Source organism: Myxine glutinosa, chromosome 1 (genome assembly GCF_964187855.1).
Source record: "Myxine glutinosa chromosome 1, kmMyxGlut1.1, whole genome shotgun sequence".
Taxonomy (NCBI): Eukaryota; Metazoa; Chordata; class Myxini; order Myxiniformes; family Myxinidae; genus Myxine; species Myxine glutinosa.
The window spans coordinates 223,814,284-223,833,449 of NC_136261.1; the positions used below are offsets into that span (position 1 = coordinate 223,814,284).

At 44.8% G+C, this 19,166-nt stretch overlaps 1 protein-coding gene across 1 annotated transcript in view; it reads right to left on the bottom strand.

Annotated features, from left to right (window-relative positions):
* Positions 1-9,358: 9,358 nt before the first annotated feature.
* Positions 9,359-19,166, bottom strand: part of LOC144891290 (uncharacterized) — a 981,422-nt gene continuing 971,614 nt past the window's right edge. Inside the window, exon 3 of the mRNA XM_078773901.1 lies at positions 9,359-10,364. Coding sequence (XP_078630027.1) covers positions 10,344-10,364 — 21 coding nt within the window. The 3' untranslated portion in view covers positions 9,359-10,343. The remainder of the gene's footprint in view (positions 10,365-19,166) is intronic.

A 19,166-nucleotide genomic window follows, 5' to 3' on the forward strand; every position in this document is an offset into this window, starting at 1 on the left:
CATTATTTAAGTTGAAATTGAGTTGGTTAAGTTTGGATTTATTGTAAGTAATGTTTTATTTTTTCAGTCTTCTTTTTTTCTGAGAAACAAGAGTGCACAAAACAGAAGAAATTATCATAGAGAATAGTGATATTCAAAAAGAGTAAGATAAAAGCATATTTGGTAGAATGGAAGTTAAACACTCAATCGGATGAGGAAAGATGAGGTACAATGATGTTGATCAACGAGCATTTTTGGGATGACTGGGAATTGTGAAGGATGCAGGAGGTTCAGCCTCTTTCAATGATATCCCCCATAAGGACTACTCCAAAGAAACACTGGCAAAATGTATGTAGGGGAAGGTCAGGGAAACGACAATGAGACAAGATAAAAACAGATAAAATGGGGTTTGGGGAAGAAGCTGACAAGGCACACATGTGGAAGTAATAAAGAGGCAAGAGTAACACAGTAACAACAAGAAAAAGAGCAATCAGAGATTGCAAACACTCACCAGGATGTATTCTCAGTGGTTTTTAAAGCTTTTGTGTTAAAACAAATATGGCGGCCGAACCACGTGACCGATGACGTCATCTTTTTTTTCTAAATTAATTTATTCCTAGATTATACTCAAGAAATTTCATCTTGATCAGATGAAATTTTGTACTCATCGAATTATGACGTCATAATGGAGGCACCTATGACATCATCATTGACATATTTTATTCCCCATGGAGAGTTCTTCACAATGAGCCATGTCTCAATTTTTTATATTCAGCGCTTTCGGAAATGTGGAGGTGCAATTTTTTTCGTTTTTTTCAAGATGGTGGCCGAACCACGTGATCGATGACGTCATCATTTTTTTTCTCCACCAATTTATGCCTACATGACGCTCAAGAAATTTCATCTTGATCGGATGAAGTTTTGTACTTGTCGAATTATGACATCATAATGGAGGCACCTATGACATCATCATTAACATATTTTATTCCCCATGGAGAGTTCTTTACAATGAGCCATGTCTCAATTTTTTCTATTCAGCGCTTTCGGAGATATAGAGGTGCAAAATTTTTCGTTTTTCAAAGATGGTGGCCGAACCATGTGACAGATGACATCATCATAATTATTCTTTCTCCACCAGTTTATGCCGACATGGCGCTGAAGAAATTTCGTCTTGATAGGATGAAGTTTTGTACTTGTCGAATTATGACGTCATAATGGAGGCACGAATGACATCATCATTAACATATTTTATTCCCCATGGAGAGTTCTTTACAATGTGCCATGTCTCAATTTTTTCTATTCAGCACTTTCGGAGATATAGAGGTGCAAAGTTTTTCCGTTTTTCCAAGATGGCGGCCGAACCACGTGACCGATGACATCATCATTATCATATTTTATTCCCCATGGAGAGTTCTTTACAATGAGCCATGTCTCAATTTTTTTCTATTCAGCACTTTCGGAGATATAGAGGTGCAAAGTTTTTCCGTTTTTCCAAGATGGCGGCCGAACCACGTGACCGATGACATCATCATTATCATATTTTATTCCACATGGAGAGTTCTTTACAATGAGCCATGTCTCAATTTTTTCTATTCAGCACTTTCAGAGATATGGAGGTGCAAAGTTTTTCCGTTTTTCCAAGATGGCGGCCGAACCACGTGACCAATGACGTCATCAATTGGGCACAGTCTATTCCAGGGCAAGACAAATATGTGTGTAAAGTTTGGCAATTCTATGTGCAACGGTGTAGACGTAGTGCTGCGAACAAACAGACAAACAGATGAAAAATCGGTCAGAGACCGAGGACTTGCCGGCATTTACTTTTTTATCGGCCATTTAGGACGAATATGGCGGTCGAACCAGGTGACTGATGATGTCATCATTAACATATTTTATTCCCCATGGAGAGTTATTTACAATGAGCCATGTCTCAATTTTTTCTATTCAGCACTTTCGGAGATATAGAGGTGCTAAATTTTTCGATTTTTCCAAGATGGCGGCCGAACCACGTGACCGATGACGTCATCAATTTGGCACAGTCTATTCCAGGGCAAGACAAATACGTGTGCAAAGTTTGGTGATTCTACATGCAACGGTGTAGACGTAGTGCTGCAAGCAGACGGACAAACAGACAGACAGACAAACAGACAGACAGACAAACAGACAAACGAACAGGTCAACATACTTGCCGGAATCTTTTCCGGCAAGTAATAAACTGAATCAAATGCAATGCCCTCTCCTCTGGTGAGGGTAAATATTCCTCCCTTCCTCCTCATCTCAGCACTTTCTATCGTCCTGTTCACTCCGCCATTAGGCACATAGCTAACAAGAACGGTAATCGGTAGCGAGCACGTATAATACCTCCGCCAAGCTGAACAGTTTAGGTTTTCTACCCGACTGATGGGTCAGATCTGGACCAGGTATCTGGACCAAAATCAAAATGTATCTGAATTATGTAAATGAACTCATGTGAATGTATGTACCTGAACCAAAATCGAATTGCCTTGTTCTTGTCACTTACCCAACCCATCCACCTAGTTTTGTCATAAATCGTCCACAACGTTTTGAAATAACATGCTGCATATCGTTTAAGCCCTATCCCTCAATGGTGAAGGATCACTTTAAAAATTCTCAGATCCAGATTCGGATCTTCACCAAAATCTAATCATTTCGTCCTTGTCACACACTCAACCTCTCCACCAAATTTCCTCCGAATCCTTCCACAACTTTTTGAGATATCCCGTTCACAAACAGACAAACAGAGAGACGGACAGGGTGAAAACACTCTCCATCCACCTTCAGTAGTGGAAGTAATGACCGTTTTCACTGATTAATGTCCTTATTCCCACTACTATATTTCTCTGACCAACTACTTCACCCAACAACTTCCCTGTGAATAATAGATCTTCATACTTGCTCCCTTTTCTTTATCTTTAAGATGCAGAAAACAAAGCCATTTCTGTTCTGACGATTATAAGACAATCACCTCAAATAATGAACTATCTTCAAGGTTGATATTTTAAGTGTTAAAACATGAGTTTCCTAACATAATGTATGTTTTGTAAATCTTCCTGACATGCTCCATTTGAGACATTGTACAAAGTTAATATAAACCGTTTGGAAATGTGGAAAGTTTCTTGATAATCTTTTTTAATAAGTCAGTAGATAGTCATATTATTAATTGATCAGCATGGAATACAACCAGCTGAAGAGACTGCCTAATGGATTGTTTGACAAGCTGACTCAACTGGAAACCCTGTACCTGCGTGACAACCAGCTGTGAAGCGTTCCTGTTGAAATGATCGAGTACTTGATCTAAGAACATTACGTCGTTGCGCCGGCATATTCTGTTCTTTCCAAAGCAGGGCAACTCTTCACCCTTGATAGAAAGTCAAGAAGGACCTTTGCTTTGTCTGCCATTGTGTCTTCCTTGGTGTTACTTCAATTCAATCTGATCAGTTAAATAGTTGGTTGTAATCTTAAGCAATAATTCAATCTGGGCAAAAGTATTAAATCACAACATGGGAACTCTGTCATATATTGTCAGGTCTGAAACTCCCATTGAGACAGGAACCTCAACACCGAGTTAGACTCGGGAAATGGCCGAAAGATCTTTTATTATTTATTTTCCTGGGTTTATTTAATTAATTATAAAACTTTACTGTTCACCAAGGAACCTTCAATTGGGCCGAGTTAATGGCAGGAAACAGATATCTGAAACAGGTTTCTTACCTTTTTAAAGGGTTTATTTTTAAGTAAACAGGGAATTGGGAGTTGAGTTGGTTTGGCAATTGGTTGGTTTGTTGGTTGGTTGGCAATTGGGAATTGGGAACAGGGAGTGGTTGTTGTTTCCCTCCTCTCTCAACTGTTCTTTTTGTCCTGATGTGTTCAGTGTCGTAATATGAGTGAGCTCTTACACGAGCCTCGACTTTGTATACAAAAAGAAAAAAAAAAAGAAAAAAAAAAAAGGGTAACAAGACGCTATAAACAAAAACGGAACAAACCAAGCGAGTCAAATAAACACAAAGAGGTAAATGGGGATATTCAAGCTTATATGTACAACAATTGGAAATAAAACAATTCCCATCCCACTAGGCGCCACACGCCCACACATACCCACGACCACTAGACCAGTGTTTCCCAACTTTTTTCGCTATGTGGCCCAACTGGCTTTTGACCTGACATGTCATGGCCCAGTGGGGATCATAGCAATTTTTTTAAACCAAAGAAATGTCAATAAGAACCACAACTTAATTCAATTTAGACTTTTAGAGTATTTAATGGAACAATATTTCTCATTTGAACAATTTCTTTGTGAAATGAATTAATGCGAGTGAAGTAAAGCAAATTTATTTGTGACAAAGGGTCTTGCGAGAAATTTTTAGAACTGAACATCAAGAAAATCAATTGAAAAGGCAAATTAACACTTCAGACTTCAAGGCTTTTCCATTAAAAAAACAAATATTTATTTTAAATTAAAAAATGAAACTCTATTAACACATTGCAATAATAACCAGGAAAATAAAAAATATTTGAAAACTGATCTCCAGGGTGCTTTGCTATATGGGCTGTAACACAAAACATTGCAGGAGCTGCCAATTGAAAAAAAACTCAAACCATTTAACCTAAAGCTACTTTAATGAGAGATGTTCTCCTGAATATTCTGCACCAGTTTCCAAATCCTAGGTTCTGTTAATAGAAAGCGCACATCTAAGATTTGCCTCACATTCAAAGCGGTTCCGAGCCTTTGTCTTCAGCTGCACCAACGTTGAGAAGCCTGATTCACAAAGATAAGTTGTTGCAAAAGGCAGGAGTTTCCGAAGGCATTCCTTTGCAATGTTGGGGTAGCTTCACATCATTTTTGGCCACAACTCAGAGATAGAGGAAGCTTCAAAGACACCTCGGCATCCAGAATCATTTTGAAATTCAATCAGTTCATCTTGCAGGTCATCTAGTGGGGGGGCCAATGTTTTCCCGTTGAATTCAAATGTTAATTTGTGGACACTGGTTGGGTTGTCTTTAGGGATGATAGAAGTTGTAGAAAAAATATGTCTCCATTTTTTTCAAGTTCTTTATAGCGGCCATTTTGGATTATCAAAATGGCGTTTGTTGAAAACCGAAATTGTCATTATCTTGGCTTCTAAATGACCTAGAGTGTTAATTTTGGTGTCCAAATGTACATATTTGCGGATACTTAATCCAATAAACACACATTTATACACCTACATATGATCAAAAGGGTTCTTATGGCAGCCATCTTGGATTTTCACGCACTTATGCCAACACATATATATTTTTTTTTCCATCATTTTCACTTCTAAATCACATAAAGGCTGGACTTTAGTGTTCAAATGTACACTTATAATGTCTTTGTGCAATATTTTTAGTTGGCAGTGTTCATTGTTACATTGAAGGATCTCCATCCTCCTCATCATCAGTGTTATCGATTCCCATGGGGCGCTCCTGACCCGTGTTACCACACACCTCTTCATCTGCCCCACACATACACATCTCAGAACAGTTGAGATGCTGAGACCTGCATGAGCAGTGAGACATGCATTGGGTCTTCTTGCAGTTACATTTGATTAGATGTGTGATGGCAGCTGGGGCTGGAGGGTCCTTGGTTGTGATGGGCACCAGCTGATCTCCTTCTGCTCTCCATCCATGTTCTGTTGGTTGTGGAAGCTGGGGGTCCGGTACATCAGCCTGATGCCACACCATGGCCTGGAAATGTGCACGAGCAATGGCTTCATGTAAAGCTCCCCGTGTTGGTGGCAGCTTCTGTGCCTCCAGCTGTTTCTTGGTAAACAGTCTCCACCTCAGCTTGCCCACATCCACAACTGTAGTACGAGGCTCATACAGCTGGCATACAAATGCCTCAATGTCACTTTCTGTGTCAGCTCTCAGCTCCTCAGAGGCCCCAAGGTCATGAAACGCAGATACCACCTCAACAGAGCACCTATTGAGGGCTTGCCAACATGTGAGCTTTCCCTTGCCGGCAAACCGACCAGTCTGGTCTGCTCCCGTGAATGCATGGAATCCTGGTAGGGCTGCAGCCTTCCTGACACCAAGTTCATGTACTATTGGTTCCAGTGAGATTTGCCTCTTCTTGTTCCCCACACCCGTGATGAAGTATGTGTCTTTGCATAGTTCATGGTACCGGTGGAGTGCTAGGATGAATACATCAGTATCAGGTGACTGAATGTACAGCTGTGTTGCACCTCTTCGGACGGCATCTAGACTGTGAAGAAAGATCCTCGTATCAGCCTCCTCCTGGGAGCTACGGAGATGCTGTACATCCATGCAGTTGGAGAAGACATCCTGCCTTGAAGTGACGATGAAGACCTTGGTAGTCCCCTCAAAGTGACACAGAGCTTTCTTTGCCAGATAGACAGTTAGCTCATCTTTGGTGTTGGTGTGCGACAGGAACTGTTTTGCTGTCAGTTTCCCAATCGGGGTGCTGTCTTGAACGTGGTAAGCAGTGGGCGGCTTGCCACCTTGGCGCCTCTCCCGTGTGGCCTCTTTCAGTGAATTTGGCAGATCATATCGGTCAAACACGAGGTGGACTTCATCATACCCGTTGGTCTTGCAGTCCAGTGTTGCATTGAAATGGCCAGCCCACTGGGCACATGTTTTGACCCATTGTGGCTTACCCATTGCTTGCACTAATGCCATGCCGTCTATGACAGTCACCTTCTTGGGAGGGGGTGGAGTATGTTCAGGATTGTCGTCGTCTGGCTGCTGACCAGTGCCAGTTGACTTCTTGGGTAGATCTTCTAGGATGCCCATGAGCTTGCTTTTGTCTGTGCATGGTAGTAGTGTCCCAGCCATTGCAAAGAGGGTTCGTGGAAGCGCGGTGAATTCATATTGACCTATGGCATCCTTCAAGTTGATCTCTGGTCGTGAGCGGGCCACGATCAGCATGCGCGCAAACAGTGACCTGTCGTCTTTCAGCTCTACAACCTTGTCTGCCAGTTTGTGCTTCACAGCTTTCCTGGCACTCTTCCACATCTTCAGTTTGACCTTTCCCATTCTGGCCCAAAGGTTGATTTCATTTGTGTTGATGCGCTCTGCAACAAACGTGTTATACGCTTTCTGACCAATCTCATCTTGGTTGCAGACATCCTTCTGTACTTCAGCTGGCATCACCACCTTGGTGATGATAGTCGTCAGGTCTTCACCCTCATGCGTCATGGGATTCATGGACTCTCTGATCACATTCTTCAGTCGACGAATGTTGTCTTCCTGCCGAGCCCAGACTGTGGTTGATAGGTCGTGGTGCTCCTTGCGTGTAGCTGATTGTGAGCCAGCCATCTGACGGGCTTCTTCAGCAAGCCTACTCAGCTCTGGTGCTGTCAGAAAGAACCTTTCGCGGGCACTGGCATTCTGGGTAATGCCCACAATACCCCCTGTCACCTTCATGATCCTGTTGATGTGCTCCAGTGCATGGTCCACACCTACAGCACAGAAGGGGATTTCATTCTTATGGACACTGAAGTTCCCATCCATGAACTCTTGGTAGATCCCTGGATCTGTCATCTTCAGGGCCTTCATCTCTGCAAGGTACCGGGGAGTCAGCCTGGCATATTTCTGTTTGTCATGTGCAAAGAAGTAAATGCACATCTCATCCAGTGAAGACAGGTGAAGCTCAAATTGTCCATCACGGGTGGCACGGATGAATGTGTATATCAGCATTATCATCCGCATGTAGCGTCGCACAAACTTGAACAGTGGACTCTTGGCTTCTTTCCTCTCATCAAACTTTGCCATGGCCTCCAGGACTTCGTTTGACTCGAGGACAGCTAGCATGTTGTTCTGCGCGCTTGTCATCTCCTCTCGGTTGTGTAGATGACAGCTCTGGGCAACCTGTTGTGCTGACTGGGTACATGGGCCCCTCAGATGGGGATGCTCTTGGAAGAATTCGTCCACATAGAGGTCGAAGAGGGCTTGGACAGTGGTGATGTGGGCCTCCAAAGCCCTCTTCATGTGCTTGGCTTCCAGTATTTGTCTGGTCGTTGTTGGGCCATAGATATCAGCCTCAGACCAAGCCTCGTCAAGACCACTGTCCTCTATGGCATTCCCAGCAGCCCTCAGTGCAGCCATCACAGTGTGCATCTCCCCTAGTCGCAGTACCCACTTGCCTTTGCAGTCATCTCTGGTCATCTCCAGCTGTTTGGCTCGCTCATACAGGGCCATGTCTAAGGTGATCACTGTCTTCCTATCGGGACCCATGACCATGCAGTTGATTTGCTGTGTCTGTTTCAAGACTGTTATCAGTGTTTGCCATTCATGGGCTGGTGCTGCTACCAATGGCAGGGCGTTGACCTCTGTCAGAGGCTTCGAAGAGGAGAGCAGTGAGTTGTAGGCTGTCCAAGTTGGGATATCGTGATGCTTGATCCTACTGCCAGGTGGTTGTTTTGGATCGTGGACGAGTGACCCAACAGGGTCAGCATGCTGGGGTTCTGCAGCTTGCAGCTGGTCATCTGGTGGGATGATGTCGTCTTGTACGTCCTCAGCTTCAGCTGTTCGCATGATTGTGCGTGAAAGTAGCCACACTGTGTCCGTCGCAGAGTACGGCTTGGTGACATCTGGGTTTGACCGTGTCTTGAAGCTATACGTGGTACCTGTGGCAGATTGTTTGTTTGGTGCTTGGCAAGGAACAAAGTCTGGAGCAGTCAGAACCTTGAGTGAGCGGTGTCTGGCCTTTCGGTCATGTAGTGTCAGTGTTCTATGTTCATCTGTGGAGGGTGCATGTTCCCGTCGTTGGTAGAGTGCCCAGGCTGTAGCATGGAGTGTCCGCTTCCCATCAGGTGTGTCTTCATTGAAGTCACTGTTGTCCACTGCAAAGAAGACAAACGTCCCTATGCGCATGGTTCTTGGAAAGTATACACCCTGTTCTGTCGTAGACTCTATGACTGAGTTGGCCAGCTGTGTCTCCAACCGCAAGATCCGACTATAATCAACAGACAGACCGAACCCATGCAGGAAATCCAGAAGCTTCTTGTTTCTGGTGGACTGATGGACTACAATGGCAACGGCAAGCTGCTGTGGCCATTCTAAGCGATGGCGGAATGGTGCATCTGGCTCTTTGGGCTTGTACGTGACTTGGCGTTTTGACTTGTAGCCGTACATGATGTTCTGACTGATGGTTATAACATCTCGATGAATAGTGGCTGAGCGCATAGTCTCTGGCTCAATGCTCGTGGCTGGTCCTTCCAGTAGCCAGCGGAGGAAAGCATAGAGTACTTTGGGTACATGCTTTTCAGCATCATCAGTGTTCATTTCTCCTTCAAATTGCCATGGGTGCTTGTTCTGACAAGCAATGGCACTGCGGAGAACAGAGGCACTCTCAAACAGTTGTTCGATGTTTTTTTCATTTGTCTTCGTCATTGCATCTTCGACAGCTGCATCACGCACGGCAGTGGAGAATACACAGTCTGACTCGTTTCGACGTTTTGGTTTCATGAAGTGAACGTCATCAATGTGAGAGTTGATTTTCTCCTTCATGCCTTGGGTAGTAGGTGATGGGACATTGTGCACACCATTATTGTCAAGAATCCTGGAGTAAACCGACTTCAGGTCAGACATGTTGAGAATTTCACCAGCTTGGAGTAGAGAGCGAACAAGGCTGACAAACTCAATGTCTGCGGCTATTTTGATAACATTAGTTTCTTGCAGTATGTGTTCTTTGTCATCACTTGATGTCCCACTCTTGGGAGCACGTTGGACATTCTGCACCCAGCATGGGAGATGATACTTGACGTCGATCGCATGAGCATCATGTGCACTGATGGCAGCACTCAGCTGAACTTTCCACTTGTGGTTGCTGCCTTCTTCAACAGCTTTCTTCAGCTGTTTACCTGCGTTGAACGTGCATACAACATGTACACTTTCCTTAGTGACCTCTTGACAGAAGAAACAAAGGTCTCTGTTGAATGGAGTTGATGATGAACGTGTGAAGCGAAGAGTCTCGTCTTGCGTAGAACCTGAGGTACTTGCAGCGGCAGGTGCAGAAGAAGGACGTCCACACCTCTTATGAAGATGCTGGGTGTCGCCATGTTCGCAGGCTTTCTGGTGGCGAACTCTAGCACGCTCCAGGTGAGCAGTGTTGCATGTAGATCCATAACATGCCCGGTGCCACTTTGCTTTATTGTTCCTCAAGTCAGTGGCAGTGAAACAGCTTAATCGTTCGCTGATCTGTTTGAAGTCGGCATCACCATATCGTGCCCTCTCCTGGATGAACTGGAGAAACTTTGCATATGAGCCCAGTGCTGGCTCAGTCACTAGTGCACCTTGGGGATCCTGGCACTGAATGCAAAGTGTGAAATCAGTTTCTTTCTTGGTTTTCTTGCTTTTTGGCTCCATCATAGCTCAGGGTCACGAATCTGGAACATACAAATAACAAATAACAATTAAGATAGATGTGCATTAAGTTAGATTTTGGACACTGGTTCGGCTGTGCCATAAAAACCTATTTTTATCCCTTGTAGGTTATTAAAGAAGGTTTCATTCAATTCTCTATCCCCAAAAATGTACAACTGGACACCAGAATCGAAACTCTAGGTCATTTAGAAGCCAAGATAATGGAATTTTACGTTTTCGACATCCGCCATTTTGAAAATCCAAAATGGCCGCCATAAAGAACTTGAAACAATTGGAGACATATTTTTTCTAGAACTTATATCATCCCTAAAGACAGCCCAACCAGTGTCCAAAAATTAACAAGCAATTTCACCGGGCATTTCAATCTGCTACATTGGCCCCCCCACTAATCCTGGACGTCACTGACTTTAACAAGAAAAGGATTCCTCATGAGTGCCAGTCCTTCTCTCCCAGTTTCTGGAAAGTCTAACCATTCTCAGAGAGCCTCCTCAGCGTCGACGAGTCTGGCATTTCACTCAGGCCAACTGGAACAGTCATCAAGCAGCCATAAATCATCTGGACTGGTCTCCCAACTCTACCGCCTCTGACATCAACTCATCCTGGGAATTCTTCCAAAGTAAATTCCTCTCTCTCATGCACAGATTTATCCCATCTCGTCTCCAGTTGTCATACCCTTCCTCCCATCCATGGTACACGGAATCTTGTGGTGAGGCTGTTGCCCAGAAACAACTTGTCTTCACCTCCTGGAAAGTAAATCCAACGGAAGGAAATCTAATTTCCTTTCACAAAGCCCGAAACAAGTGTGTGTCCACCCTCAGGAGAGCCAGGAAACAATATATCTCTATTCTCAAGACCGAACTCTCAAACCTGTCTCCCTCTTCCAAATCCTGGTGGCGTCTGGTCAAATCTGTTTCTGGTGTTTGTTCCTCCTCCATCCCCTCCCTTACCTCAAACGGCTACACAGCTGACTCCGCACATGAAAAAGCTGAATGCCTCAACTCTGTGTTTGCCTCTAAATCTTGTGTCCCAAACCCATCCCTCTCTGTACCCACCGTACCCAGTCGTACCCAGCTGCTCCTGGACTCTGTGTCCTTTCCTCCTGACAAGGTGGAAAAGTGTCTGTCAACCCTCGACTCTGATTCTGCAACTGGACCTGACGCCATCAGCCCACAGGTCCTAAAATCCTGTTCTGCCGCTCTTTCACTCCCTCTCTCTGTCCTCTTCACCCTCTCTTTTGCTCAAGGTCATCTGCCATCAGCTTGAAAATCAGCCAACATCACTGCTTTACACAAAAAAGGTGAAAACAGATCCTTGCAACTACAGACCAATCGGCCTTCTCCCAATTACCAGCAAAGTCATGGAATCCATCATTGCTTTGGATATGAAATCTTTCCTCTTCTCCAATGGCTTGATCTCTGATCATCAATTTGGTTTCAGACCAGGTCACTCCACTCTGGACATGCTGCTTCTGCTGTCTCAACAATGGATGGAGATCCTCAATGTCAAACAGGAAATCAGAGCTGTCTCCCTTGACATATCACGTGCCTTCGATATGGTCTGGCACCCCGCCCTGCTCACCAAACTCTCCTCCTATGGTATCCATGGAAATCTCCACGCATGGCTGGTGGACTTCCTCTCTAGTCGTAGTCAACATGTGGCCCTGAATGGGTTTCTCTCATCTCCCCTTCCTGTTCAGGCTGGTGTTCCCCAAGGCAGTGTTCTGGGCCCTGTGCTTTTTCTGGTCTTCATCAATGATCTCTCTGACTCTCTTGAAAATCCTCTCTATCTCTTTGCTGATAACTCCACTCTCTGCCGCTCCATTCCTCATCCCTCAGATCGGCAGCCTGGACCCTCCTCACTCTCTGCAGACCTGGACAAAATCACAGACTGGTCAAACAAGTGGAACATGTCTTTCAATTCTGACAAATCTCACACTCTTACTATGTCTCTCCGAAAAGACCGACTGGACAACCCTCCCATCCACTTTCTGAATAATCCTCTCCAAGAAGTTCTGTCATTCAAGCTTTTGGGTCTCACTATCTGCCATGATCTTTCCTGGGAAAACCACATTTCAAATCTGGCCTCCAAAGCCAGTCGCCGACTGGGCATCCTCCGTCATGTGAAGTCCTTCCTTGGCACACCTGAGCTCCTCATCACATACAAGGCTTTCATCCGCAGCTCAATGGAATACTGCTCTCCCCTCTGGGCTGGTGCTCCTGCCTCACACCTAGCTCGTCTTCACGCTGTTGAAACCAAAGCTTTCAGAATCATTGGAATCTCCCACGATGAAGCTAACTCTGAGGGCCTTTCACTTACTCACCGCAGGCAGGTTGGTAGTCTTTCTGTCTTCTACCGACTCCTCTCCGGCCTTGCTCCCCCAGCTCTCTCTGGGCTCTGTCCCACAAATATTCCTACATGTCGCAGAAGATCTGCCTCCAACCCTCTTATGGTTAAACTGCCAAAATCAAGACTCTCTGCTCACCTTCACTCCTTCATTCCACTTTTCTCCTGCCTCTGGAACAAACTCCCTCACTCTCTTCAATCCCACTCCTCCCTCCAGGTCTTTAAAACAGCTGTTCACCACCATCTCTTATCATCCAAAACCTTGATCTTTTCTACCCCCGCTAATTTCACCCCAGATCCACTTTTTTTCTAAATACCAACTTCTTTCCTGGAAGTCTTTGCAGTGTGTCCATGTGTTTATACTTCTTCCCCCCCCCCCCCTTCCCACGCCTCCTCCCCCCAAGCCCTCTCCCTCCCACAGATCTCCCGATGTCCCTGCTCTCAAATGTTGTTTTTGTGTGCTTCCCCTTCTCTCCCCATGTTGTCTACCGCTCCCCTTATTATGTACTTTGTGTGTCTGTTTGATTTTTTGTGTGTGTGTGATAAATGTTAGCTCTTTCACGAGCCTCGATTCTGTATACAAAAAAAAGAAAAAAAAAGTACTGCAGAAATTCTTCTCGGAGACAGCTGAGGTGTCACAACATCCTTTGCAACGCCAGGATCCAACGGCTCATTAATAGTGACTTCTGAAAGAGATTCGAACATGGTAAAGTTCCCTTCCTCAGCCTTTCGTTTCCAGTTTTCAAGCTTCTATATAAAAGCGGACAGACAAACACACAAACAAACACACAAACATACAAACCGGAGTGATCAACATACTTGCAAAAAAAAATGGTTTTTTAGCCAAGTAACAAACAAACGGACTGAAATGCAATACCCTCTCCTCAGGCGAGGGTAATAAAACGCGGACACTTGTTGATAAAGAGGCACACTTTTCATACGAAGGGTCACAGAGTAAGCAACAGCTACGTTTACATCCGAAAGGGTCAGATAAGATTCCACGACGGAGGGTTTGGATAAAACGGGAGGTAGAACCAGAGGGTCTACGCCGACATCCGAACGTTACGATACCAGAGGATGTTGAACCAACTGCTTTTTCTAGGAGCTATATATACACCACATTATAAATACCATTTGAAGCCCCCATACTTAATTGAGGATCCTCCAAAAGGATTGTTCTGTTTAAGATGGCTAAATAGGAGTTACTTAAAGGTGGGCGCGATTCGGAAAATTTTAAGTCCGCTTACCGCTTATCCGCTCCGCCAGCCCGTGTAGTCCGATTCGCTTATCCGCTTCAGCGGCCGAAAATCTCAGTCCGCTTACCGGTTATCCGCTTCGATTCGATTTTTTTAAAGCGCTTCGACGTTTTAAAAGCGATTTTTGACGTTTCTAAAGGGAATTTAATGCTTTTTAAGCCTAAATAGCCATTTCTAACTACTACAAAGACAAACAAAGCATTTAAGATCAAAAATATACATTTTTATTTAAATAAAATTTATTCAAAATTTATTGAAATAAAGTTTTCCACTCGACTCTACTCTACTCTACAGTTAATTTAAATATAATTTTAATATATGCAAGTTACATTAAAGAAAAATCAATTTGCCCGTCCTTTCTTTGACAAGAGAGTCTACTAGTCAACAGACTAGCAGTCTGTTGACTAGTCCTCGTCTTCCTCCTCCACCTCGTGGGCCTTCTTGAGGATTTGGAGGTTGCCCTTCATGAAGACGAGGGCCTCGAAGTTCGGTGCAGCCAGGGCCGACCTCTTAGGCCTGAGGATGTCCGACCCGTAGCTGAACACGCGCTCGACCGAGGCAGAGCTTGGGAGCGGCGTGTTATGCCTGAGAAATAGAGTTACCCAAGCATCACGGAACTCGAGCGGGAAGAGATTGGGCGAGAGCCCCGGGTTCCCCCTCAGCGGCTTCCTCGACCAGTTGTTGACCTCTTCCCTGATCTTCTCCTCGAGGTTCTCCTCCTGCTGCCCCTCCTCCATGGCGAACAGGTAGTCCGTACTGCTCGAGCCGGGCTGGGGTTCCTGCTGAGGGGTCAGGGCGCAGATATCCTGACTGTCCTCCACGTCCCCCATCATGTTGACCGCCGGGTTGTGGATGTCGCTGTGCTGGGACTGCTGGTTTGCGTCGCTCGTGTGCCTGTCCCTGGCACTGCCGCTGGGCTGGAGAGTCAGAAATCTCTCCATCTTGACGTTATTGCCGCTCTAGCGTCCAATAAAATATTCAGTTTTCACTTATTATTCACTTAAATAAATATTCACAATTCTAGAGTAACGGCTCAGGCTAACAGCTGATTTGGCGAATCGCGATGCGCTTTAATTTTTCGGTAGTCCGCTTGCGCTTATCCGCTTCGGTTTCCGGGGGTTCCGATTCGCTTATCCGCTTCGAAAACGTTAGTCCGCTGCAGCGGATAAGCGGATAAGCGGACTTTCGAAGCGGACCGCCCACCTTTGCGGGCGTTACTATTATGTGGGAAGCTCAATTTGTAAAACCTACATAGACGTAAAGAGGGAGATGTAGGTGATGTGGTTTATAGAACTATTTATAATGGAACATACCTCTGGCCACTACATGGGATGAATATATTTCTAACTTGACCAAGAGAAAATCAAAGAAGAAGGAGCAAAGTTGCATGATTACTTCAAAGATTAATTGGGAATATCATCGTGGTTAGCCAGCATCTCTGGAGGCCGGGGTGCCGCCATTCAGAAATGTATTGGCACTGTCGTCCTGATAATACTAATTGTGTTGTGCCTTGTTAAATGTATACCGGCACTGATTACTAAATGCTTTACGAAAGCTACTCCCACTGTGATGATGCAACATGAGGAGACTTTCCAAGAATTGTGCAAAAAATTTTTTTTTTTTTTTGTGTGTACAAGATGGAGGCTCGTATAAGAGCTAACATTAATGACAAAAAAAAACCGACACATCAAACATAAGACAAAGGAAGCGGGAGACAAGATGGGGAGAGAGGGGGAAGCACACAAGTACAACATTTGAGAGGAGGGGGATTGGAAGATCTGTGGGAAGGAGGGGGCTTGGGGGGAGGAGGCATGGGAAGGCGGGGGGGGGGGGTTGGGAGAAGTACAAAACACATGGACACAGCTAGGACTTCCAGGAAAGAAGTCGGTATTTCAGAAAAGTGGAGCTGGTGTGAAATTAACGGGGGTAGATAAGAGATGGTGGTGAACAGCTGTTTTAAAGACCTGGAGGGATGAGTGAGATTGAAGAGAGTGAGGGAGTTTGTGCCAGAGGCGGGAGAAAAGAGGAATGAAAGAGTGAAGGTGAGCAGAGAGTCTTGATTTTTGCAGTTTCACCATAAGAAGGTTGCAGGCAGATCTTCTGCGACCTGTAGGAGTATATGGGGGACAGAGCACAGATAGAGCTGGGGGAGCTAGGCCGGATCGGAGTCGGTAGAAGACGGAAAGACCACCAACCTGCCTGTGGTGAGTGAGTGAAAGGCCCTCAGAGTTAGCTTCATCGTGGGAGATTCCAATGATTCTGAACGCTTTGGTTTCAACAGCGTGAAGTCGAGCTCGGTGTGAGGCAGGAGCACCAGCCCAGAGGGGAGAGCAGTATTCCATTGAGCTTTGGATGAAAGCCTTGTATGTGGTGAGGAACCCAGAAGTGCCAAGGAAGGACTTCGCACGATGGAGAATGCCCAGTCGATGACTGGCTTTGGAGGCCAGCTTGGAAATGTGATTTCCCCAGGAAAAATCATGGCAGATTGTTCGGCATGGAACTCTTTGGCTTTCTCCACTCTCCCGTCCGTGCCTCCAACTGTCGTGGAACTGACTCGATGTCCATTCTGGGTCGAGTTGAGAATGTTTCATTGGAGAGGCCATCAGAGAACAAAGCAAGTATGACAAACCCACAGCAATTACAAGAGTAACAGTTATAAAGGAAACAGCACAATAATACAACGATCAGTACAACAGAACTCTCTGATAATCTCTCAATGAACATTCCTTTAATTCAGCTTTAAATAGGAGTTTTCACAACACATTGGTATAGGATATAGATGTGGGGTGAGAGAAATAGGGTATAAGCCACCCTATCGACTCAAGGTGATGTCTTGCGTCAAAGAATCAAAAGGGAATTGTGTGAGGATGCAAGACGTCAAAGAGAGCGGAGGGGTGTTGTCTGAATCCCGGACAATCCTCGATTCATGATGTCTTACTCCGAGTTCATTCCATACGAATTACCCACTGGACCAGAGGTCGTTTACTTATCAAAACATCCTCAATGCCAGGGGGATGCCATCCTGTCTTTGAGAACACCAGTAGCTTGTAAAGCATAATCATCCGTGGCATTTCTTGGCGAGCTTGGTTCGAGTTTCGCTTCATTAGATTTCAGAATTAATTCTTCATCCACACCAGACATCTATCGACCTCTGGCTCACAACGTGCGGAGACAAGAATATCACTGCCAAGGTAAGTGAATCTCTCTGTGACCTCAACATCCTCGCCACAGACAAGCACAGACAAGATGGCGGCATCCAATATGTCATTGGAAGCCTGGATCATAGTCTCGACTCAGGAGACCGGTAATCACGGTGGGTCCGACTCCTCATTCAGCACCTTGAGGGTCCCCATAAGGATATCCAGAGTCTTTGCAAAGATGAGTGCATCATCTGTGAAATAAAGGTCAGAGATCTTGATATTCCCAAACGATGTACTGCAGCTAGATCTCTCTGACATCCTCCCCAGAATCCAAAAGCACTTTCCCCACTAGTGTTGCAAAACCACTGTCATCACTTGCGTTAATGTTGCAAAAGCACTTTCCCCACTTGTGTTAATGTTGTAAAACCACTTTCCCCACTTGTGTTAGTGTTGCAAAAGCACTTTCCACACTTGTGACAGTGATGCAAAACCATTTTGCGCACTTGTGTAATTGTGGTAAAACCACCTTTCGTCCTTCTGTTAGTGTTGAAAACCACTTTCCGCACTCGCGCTCGTGTTGATAAACACTTTTCACTCTTGTGTTAATGTTGAAAAAACAACTTTTCGCACTCGTGTTCGTGTCGAAAAGCACTTGTCTCACTTGTGCCAGTGGTCAAAAACCATGATCCGCACATGTGTTTGTGTTGAAAAACCACTTTCCGCACTTGTGCAGGCGTTGAACACTATTTTCGACACATGCACTAGTTTTGCAAAACCATTTTGCACACATGCACTGGTGTTGCAAAACCACTTTTCGCACTCGTGCCAGTGTTCAAATACCACTTTCCGCACTCGGGCTAGTGTTGAATAATCACTTTTTGCACTCCCCTTCAAGTTGAACAGTCACTTTCCCCACTTGTTTAGATGTTGCAAAAGCACTTGCCACACTTGTGATAGTGATACAAAACCATTTTGCGCACTTGTGTCATTGTGGCAAAACCACCTTTCGCCCTTCTGTTAGTGTTGTAAAACCACTTTCCGCACTTGTGCGGCCATTGAAAACCACTTTCCACACATGCACTAGTAATGCAAAACCACTTTCCGCAGTCATGCCAGTGTTGAAAAACACTTTCCGCACTCGGTCCATTGTTGAATAATCACTTTTCTCACCCACCTTCAAGTTGAACAATCACTTTTCGCACTTGTGCTGGTGTTGAAAACCACTTTTCACACTCCTCTTCATGTTGTAAAACCACTTTCCCCACTTGTGTTAGTGTTGTAAAACCACTTTCCCCACTTGGATTAATGTTGCAAAAGCACTTTCCACACTTGTGATCGTGATGCAAAACCATTTTGCGCAGTTGTGTAAGTGTGGCAAAACCACCTTACGCCCTTCTGTTGGTGTTGAAAACCACTTTCCGCACTTGTGCTGGTGTTGAAAAACACTTTTCACACTTGTGTTAATGTTGTAAAACCACTTTCCCCACTTGTGTTCGTGTTGTAAAACCACTTTCCCCACTTGTGTTAGTGTTGGAAAAGCACTTTCCACACTTGTGATAGTGATGCAAAACCATTTTGCGCACTTGTGTAATTGTGGCAAAACCACCTTTTGCGCTCCTGTTTGTGTCGAAAAGCATTTGGATCACTTGTGTTTGTGTTGAAAAACCACTTTCCGCACTTGTGCTGCCGTTGAAAACCACTTTCCACACATGCACTAGTAATGCAAAACGACTTTCCACACATGCAGCAGTGTTGCAAAACCACTTCCGCACTCATGCTGGTGTTGAAAAACACTTTCCGCACTCTGTCCAGTGTTGTATAATTACTTTTCTCACCCACCTTCAATTTGATCAATCACTTTTCGCACTTGTGCTTGTGTGGAAAACCACTTTTCACACTCCTCTTCATGTTGAAAAACCACTTTTCGCCCTTCTGTTAGTGTTGAAAACCACTTTCCGCACATGTTCTAGTGTTGAAAAACACTTTCCGCACTTGTGTTGGTGTTGTAAAACCACTTTCCCCACTTGTGTTTGTGTTGTAAAACCACTTACCACACTTGTGATCC